This window comes from Microtus pennsylvanicus, chromosome 5 (genome assembly GCF_037038515.1).
Source record: "Microtus pennsylvanicus isolate mMicPen1 chromosome 5, mMicPen1.hap1, whole genome shotgun sequence".
In the NCBI taxonomy this organism is placed as follows: Eukaryota; Metazoa; Chordata; class Mammalia; order Rodentia; family Cricetidae; genus Microtus; species Microtus pennsylvanicus.
The window spans coordinates 98981543-98989952 of NC_134583.1; the positions used below are offsets into that span (position 1 = coordinate 98981543).

General features: G+C 47.8%; 1 protein-coding gene across 2 annotated transcripts in view; it reads right to left on the reverse strand.

The window, feature by feature from the left end:
• Positions 1-8183, reverse strand: part of Pcsk5 (proprotein convertase subtilisin/kexin type 5) — a 421783-nt gene extending 413600 nt beyond the window's left edge. For both annotated transcript variants that reach the window (XM_075973653.1, XM_075973652.1), the window contains exon 1: positions 7496-8183. In XM_075973653.1, the coding sequence (XP_075829768.1) occupies positions 7496-7693 (198 nt within the window). In that variant the 5' untranslated portion in view covers positions 7694-8183. The remainder of the gene's footprint in view (positions 1-7495) is intronic.
• Positions 8184-8410: the final 227 nt, after the last annotated feature.

Consider the following 8410-nt stretch of genomic DNA (forward strand, 5'->3'; position numbering starts at 1 on the left):
AATACACCCACACAGGCACATCCAAACACAATTTTTTTAAATAAAATAATTTTAATAAACAAATTAAAGGGCTCCGAAGAGATGTGAAAAATGACAGAATTACTTGCTTCTCTTTAGTAACCATTATGTGTGTATACATCTATACATGTAGAGAGAGATACACACACACACACATACATACATGCATACTCATATGCCAAAACATGATGCCGTGTATCTTAAAATATACGTTAAACAAAATTCTTTAAAACTAAGGCTTAATCTATATTTCTCTCCTTGAAAATGCTCCCGGAGACTGTCCAAATGGCACAAATGAGTCCACATTCTCCAGGTCCCGGGGCGATAATTGCAACTGCCCTGACATCCTTCTTTCTCCCTCAAACCTCACTTCTGTTTAGTCACCAAAACCTGAGTATACTTCCATAGGAACTTCCAAATCTTTCCAATTTCATTATTAATAATAACCGTTATTATTCTCTGCTTCCTCCAGTCCATTATGAATACTCCCCAGGCATTGCTGGGCCATACTAACCAGGCAGATCGCCACTGCTCCACCAAATGATAGTTGTAAGTAAAAATCCCTAGTCTCAGAAAATATCTCCCAATCTCCCAGTCTGGGGAGACTTACATGGTTGTGAAGCAACATGTGCTTTATTCGCTCCTCACAGAATATCCATATAATGAATCCTCCCTGGTAATGTTGGAAAGAGCCTAGGCATTCATGGCCTTATATAATCATATCAGTAGTGGGGTCATTCCCTATCCCACATCTGTTTTCTCTTATTCTAGTAATAGAATTTCATTTTCCTTTAGGGAACGGCCCCTCCCCAAGTGTTGGACTGCCTCGTAGAGATCAACATTTCCCGCACTTCAAAGCTAGACATGTGGCCCAAGATGACCCACCCATGAACCACTGTCCCCTTGGACAAACGTCTGGCCCAAATATGGGGGACATGACCCCATTCCATGGTCAGAGCACACTATATCCCTTCTGGGGTTTCAATGCCACCACTGGGTAGAAGAATTACTAAGGCTCACGTGAGTTCTGATGTTTTGTAGACAACAGTTGCCTGAGAATGAAGCGCACATGGGGAAATGAAGAAATCACAGCCATTGCCATCCCCTCTGGCTGCTGAGCTAGACAAGCCCACAATCGCTCTTTAAAAACAAAATCACTTGGCTGGAGATTCCAGAACTGACAGTTCCCCACATGACGAAGGTACACAAATGTCTACGAACTGACCCTGGGGCACACGTGCTGGACTGCCTTAGATACCTGTCTGTCTGGACTGGGAACGCGCCTAAGGTCAAACTCACTACCGTTTCTGTAATAAGATAAAATAACGCTGTAGTTAATGAAGCTAGTTTACATCAGAATAGACTTTGCTATGAAAACAAAGTACAGAGCACATGAATAAAGTTCTGTCAAAGAACTTCACCTCATGTTCTCAGAACTGCGAACTAAGACATATAATAGATCTATCTCAACTAATAAATTCCCTTTGGGTACTCATCTGTTTGCCAGTTCGTGTGTTTAAGTGACAGTGGTTGGGTTCTGGACACCCGTATCTGAAATGGTTCCCTGTGCCTTCTTTGAGGCCTCCAATGTTCCAAGCTTTACTTCCCCACCATTCTTTCATACACATTCACAGCGGTGTTAAACTTAAAGGCTGTTAGTTTGATTATTGAAAAAAAAATTCTTTAGGCCCTATATTGTACATAATTGGTAAACACCAGGCCTGTCCGACCAAGAGACGGTATTCATGGCTCTCAGGCAAAAGCTTAGGTAGCCCCCAGTCTCCTCTTAGGGAAATCAGGCACAATACTGGCTCCTCTGCCTTTTGTCCCTGATTACATCCTGAAGGGAGACCGCAGAAATTTGGAAAATCACAACTGTTCCGCTCCACAGGACCCCCAGTAACCACAATGTTCATCCGTTTTCCTGTGAGCAGCTCTTGTCATTTTCTAGGGTCCCTCCAGAACGGAAAATGCTCTTGGTGCACTGTTTTAGCCAAATATCCATCTTCATTATCAGTGCTCCTGATTTTAACAGCAACACCCTAAATGAGCTGAACAGCGGTGCCCTACTTTATAAACCAGGACCAGGGCCAGGTCAGTTAGGCAAAGGAACAAACACACACACACACACACACACACACACACACACACACACACACACACACCTATACTCTTGTTTACTTTCTGCTTTCATTATTCTCTCAGGATTCATTCAATCAACACGTTTATTGATATTAATTGCTGTCTTTGGTACTCTCAGATGTAGGGCTGTGCTCTGCAGAAACTAACGAGAATACTTCACAAGTAATTTCATTTTTAACTGTAGAGTGTTTATTTTTATAAAACCCCAAATGGACAAACACAGAAGCACCAACTATCTTCCAGCATGCATGAACGTCCAGAGGCATTCATGTTCATGACACGGGAAGCCAAAGGCAGCTTGTCATCAAACCAACCTGCATGAGTTGAGTGATGTGGTCGCCAGGCAAAACAATACCTGGAGACGCTTCAGCCTTGGGAAGAATCCAGACTCTACCTCACAGGACTTGAACGAATAACACAAATACCCCTCCCATCCCAAGGGGTGTTTCTGGGTCAGGACTCCCTTTCTCTGGACATTTTCCCAGCATACTATCCTGCTTCTTTGGCTGACCTTTAAAGCTAAAACCTCTGGAACGAAGCCCATGAGAGATTGTGATAAGGCAAATTCAATGGCTTTGGGGCTCACAGAAATGTTTTTCTAAAGCTAAGCAGAACCCCAAAGGCCTCATAGAAGCCATTCTTTGTCTATGAGGTTAATACAACAGACCCCCACACACACTCCATCATCGTCAGGCTACGGCCTTTGATGGCTTTTTCTAGTCCAGGTTTCCCTGTTCTGGTTCAGTCTCATGAGAAACATGCCATGTGAGAGTGGCTAGCCAAGGCAGGGCTGAGGTTCTTGGCTGTGAAGAGCTAACCCGTGCAAGGCCAGATGTATCACATAGGGATCAGATGGGATTAGCCATGCATCTACTCTCCCGCTTACAACATGCCTACAGATTTACCAGGGAAACTCAGCCCATTTGCATACAGCCTAGCGGGCTAGCCATGAACACCCAGAACTCACTCTCTGACACTCATCAGCATTTAAGAATCCTATTATTCACAGGCCAAAATTAACCAGGAAACCAGGCAGCAGCATCTTTGAACAAGGTTCTTCCCGCTCAAGATCATTTTTTACTTACCTGGAAAATCATTCTGAGTTTACGTGTACAGATGACATTCAGTCTTAACATTTTAATTCAAATGTGATTAAACACAACATGCTAATGCAAAATGCTTTATAATATACATAAATATGATATAATTGTCCTTCAGATATTTTCAGTTTCAAAGAGCATCTCATGTAGCCCAGACTGGCCTCAAATTCAGCATATAGATGAGGATGACCTTGAACTCCCAATCCGCACACCAGCATGCCTACTTTATGAGGTACTAGGAACTGCACTCAGCTCTCTGTACAATACTATCAACTAAGCTCTATCCCCAGCCCTCATTCTCTACATACTGCCCTTTCTTCCCTTCCATCTCAAGCAAAGGTAAATGAGGGAAGATGGTACCATCCAGGGCCATCGGCTTGCATTGTTTAAGTGCAACATAAAACTGTTTTTGAAACAGTTTTAAATGAAATAGAAAATCACTCTCCTCGTGTACAAAACTCACCTAACTCAGCTATTTGACATCTACATATCTTCCATTAAAAAAAAAAGTCCTCCTTTCACCATATCTAAATAACATTTAGGTCTCACTTATTTCAACCTGTCCCCTCTGATTCGAATTCAAGGAACGTTTTACCCCAGGCCTGTGTGCTGAGCAGTGCATAGCGACCCCTGCTTTGTTATCTCAAGGTTTATCATCTTACAGACAGAGGCACAGGGGTGCCCCTAAGTTCAGTGACTTTCCCGCTCACAGCCTTGCTAGTCTTCACACCCACATGCTCACTGGGGGAGCCCCATGTAAAGCAAATCCCAGGGTAGCTTCCAGCTGGCTTTACCCATGTGGAAACCTGCATAAAACGTGACATGGCTGGTGGTGAGAAAGGCTGCTATTGGTAATCTCCGGCTTGGAATCAATGATTATAGGCAATTCATAGAAGGATAAATACAGCAACTGCGCACCGCAAACCATCTGTTCACAAGAGATCTTCTCCCAGATTCAATTAACAAGAAACTCATTCCTCTCTATACAGATCTCGTCTACCAACAATTAATAACATGTACCTGACCTTATTCCTTTATATTTCCATTCCCTAACCAGTAGGCTGTTAACTCGAAGACTCGGAGGATACAATTAGTGGCAGCGGACAAAGGCTGCTTCTTCTTACCCCAGGCATGCCAACAGCCATGCATATCACCTACCCTGCGGCACGCCATAGGGGTTGGTAGTTCTAGATACTCCAGGGGCTCCTATTCAGAGCTCAGTTTGCCAACTCCAGCCATCCCACAGCCAACATAGCAAGCAAAACTTGATATATTCTGACACAAGAACAACCACTAGCAATGACGATAGCTAGGCATCACTTCAGAGTTTTAAACATAAACCATTCATAAAACCTAAGAAAACATAATGCTATCTCCATAACCAGAGGCAAGAACAACCCTCATTACTGCTCCCTTCTAGAGGGCCTTTTTGCTTGTTTGATTGCTTCTCCCATTACTCTGTATGTCTTATCTTCCCGGAACAGAAAAGAGATCCACCTCCACTTTTCTGCAGAAATCTCCAGGCCAGAAATCTTACCCTTAAATGCTAACATGCTACACAAAACACTGCATTGATAGTCTAAGTAGGCAGCCAACACTGTAAGCTTCACCGTGGTAAAAATTCACTACTTTCCTCGCCTAGGATATCATACTAAATATATACATATACATGCTGCCAGGATCATAAATGACTTCAGAAATAAATAAGCAAGTTCTTGATCGAATTTGTGATACATGAGCGAACTCCCCGGACCCCCAGCACAAAACATGAAAACATTCCAGGAACATTGGCAAATTATTTACTGCCCTAAGCTGAACCATGGCCGGTTTATTGCTAGAAAGAAAGAATCACAGAAGGATGGCCAAAGTGTTAAAAGGTCAGTGCAGTAAAGGATGAATACAAAATACATTGTCCCTTTACAGTGCCATGATGGTGCGCACGCAGGAACTCAATTTACCCCGCCTAAGCCAAAAGCTTTGTGCTCCTTTCATTTGCCTGAAAACGTTTTACTCTGTACAATAGAAGATCTTTTCACACTAGCTATTGCAGCAATTCAGGGCTCCTCTGTAACCCCTGGGAGAGCTTTATTTCCACAATGGGATTGTAAAAACTACAGTAAACAATAGTTAGTGGTATGTATATAAACTTCCTTGGTTTTACTTTTGACATGGAAAGCCGTGGCTCTTCGCTATAAAGACATTTGTAAAAAGTCAGAAGAGGTTATAGGACACTGGCATGTTTGCTTGTTCAAAGCCCTCTCACTAGAGGCGACTGGACTCTGCAATCTTAGCTCAATTCTGAGTCCAGGAGGACAGAAGTGTGTCTCTCTACCCTTGCAAGTTGAGAAACCTCCCATTATCAACAAGTCCAGGTCCTTCTAAGCAAATATTAGTGAGCATTGACTGGATATTTGCTACCAACTAGAATTCAGGGAAAGGGGGATTTTACTCTTTCCTTCTGCACACTGGATAGAAGGATTCTTTAAGCAACAAGATCCCCAAAGGAGCCATCCTGGACCAGAGTCTTAGATTCCAATCATGGCTGTACAGTTGGGGTCAGTCTCCTGTCCCAGTGTCCTGGTCTGTTTTATGTCCATTGTGCACCACGGTTGTTTTTGAATTAGTGTGGCTTTGAGAACTTAGCCTCCAAATGCGGCTGGCAAAGAAGATGCTTAATGTTGGCTGAACTGAAAATGTCTCCTGAAAGATTGGACAGATGTGTTCTTTCTGTAGGCACTACTGAGATTTATTCGGTGCTAAACTGTAAGGTTTGGTTAAAAGACCTGAATGGACTCCATGTTTCTTTCACGGAAGAGGTTGATAGAACCCCAAGAGGTAATTCTCCTGCAGGTGGCAGACACTCAGATAACAAAATCTGACTGGGTGCTCTAACTTCTTCAGGGGACCCAAAGAAGCGACAGGGACATAAACCATGCTTCTTTCCCTGGTCTCAGACTTCCACTGGCTTCTCTGGAATACATCCTCCCTCCAGGAGGGTAAAAAGCAACACCTCCCTCTCTGTCCTCTGTCTGTGCACAGCTCCTCCTCAGCTTATTTCTAGAAGCAGGCAAAGGAGTTCATTCCCCCAGTCGAATTTTCCCCCAGTGGCCAGAGCGGGGAGGGGGCTGGCCCAGCATCCTAGGCACGCACAGAGTTCAAATGAAATGGTCTCAGAAATCATCTGTGCTCTCTCGCTTCACCAACACCAATGGTTACCTTCCTAGGAGCCCCGTGGCACCATGCGAACACGCCAAAACGTCCCTGTGGCCCTTGGGTTTTACACTCAACCCCATTTGAGCTCCAACAGGATTCCCTCCTTGGATCAGTCTCAAAGTTGTGAGGTCCTTAGGAGGGGCACTTACAGAGCACTCTCCAGTCCCGTTTCTGGTAGGGACATGGGAAAGAGGACAAAATCCAGGGTTTTTAGGCCAGAATACAAATCGGTAGCGCTGGCTAGGGTCCCATAAAAATGTATTGGCATTTCCCTCAGGATAGCGAATGGAACGAAAACCCACCAAAGGCACCTCATCAAAACATTCCTGCGACACGCTGCAACAGGGTACCTCACGTTCCACCCCAATAGAAGATTCCGAAGTTCCCCTAGCAGAACCCAGCCAGTGGTTTTCAAGGTCTCCCAGGTTCCTCCCCACCCAGCTCCGGGGGCCCACATTTGGATCCCAGCCAGGCGAACCAGCAGCCAGGACCCCTCTAAATTCGTGCTTCCCTTCTGGTGTCCCGCCCCCTTCCTCTCTCCTCCCACCCCAGCTCCAGTTGAAGCGCTCCAGGCTCACCAGAGCCCAGCAGTTCTGTGGCCCAAGAGGTTAATCCAGGCTTTCCCCTCCTAGTTGGGTCCAGAGGCGTTCTCACTCTTTGGCCTCGCAAAGGTCTCTATCTTCCCTGCCACGATTACTCGCAGGGGTGTTTCCTCAAGTTAGTAGCCCTCCCAGACTGTCCAAAGGTCCAAGGTGAGTCTGAGTCAGGGCAGAGGCACCCCAGATTTTCCAAAGACCCTACCCGTCCCGCACAGCTTGTAAAAACAAATTAAACAGGGACCCCAGCAACTTCGGGGCATGCGTGTGATTGTGCAAGGACCGGGCGAGAGCATCGCCCCGGAGTTCGGGCTGCAGCTGCAGAAGTACATCTGGAAAAGGGGGAGGGGTCCAAGGAAAAGGGACAAGAAGTCCCCAACAGCTAGTTTCTAGGTGCAGTGCCTGAGTCACCGGGGATTGGGTTACCTGTCCTACGTTGATGAATCCGTACTTGCTGGCTATGCGGTCGGCCTCCGCGAAGCCGCCAGCGATCTTCACTGCCCAGTGGTTGGTGTAGACGCGCGTCCGGCACACTGGGAGCAGGCAGCCCGCGAGCAGCGCCAGCACGCACAGCAGGTCCCGCCGTCCAAGGCAGCAGCAGCGGCTCCTCCAACCCCAGCCCATGGTCCCGGCGCCTCGCAGCTTCGCTCGCCCGGCTGCTGGCTCGCGCGCTAAGCGGCGCGCACAACTAACTTCTCCGGCCTGGGCCGGCGGGGCGCGCAACCGGGAGCGGTCGGTAGGAGGCAGAGAGTCCGGGAGAGGAGCGGAGCGGAGCGGAGCTGCGAGCCCCTTGCAGGCTCCTAGACCATCCCTGTGACAGCGGGGACCCGGGCTACAGGCTCTGGGCCGGCGGGGCGGTGGGCGAGCACTCCCCGGCTGGCACAGGAGGAGGTGGAGTGGGACTGGCGCCTCAGCCGCGGGCTCTCCGGGCTCCGCTCCTGCACTCTTCGGCTGCCTCTCGTTCCTCTCGGGGGGCCCTGGAGCGCGGTGGAGACGACCGGCCCGAGCTCAGACAACGACCAGGCTCCCCCGCTACTCGCTTGCTCGCTCGCCCGCTCGCTGCGCTCCCTCAGGCTCTGAGCAGCGCGCGGCGACTGTGAGTGGCGACGGTAGCGGCGCCCGCTCCGCATAAATGACTTCCCCCCGCCCCCGGAGCACCCCTCCTTTCCCTCCCCTCCCTTCTCCTCTCCTCCGCCCTCACGAGCCTGGCTCAGCCAGGCGCCACCCAGGTCCTAGCGCCTCCCTGTTCTCCCCACTGTAACCTCTAGGGTCGGGGACAGTCTCCCCAAAGAGCTGAGAAGAGAGCACCCATAGGGTCTTGGTTTCTATTCTTCCCTCTCC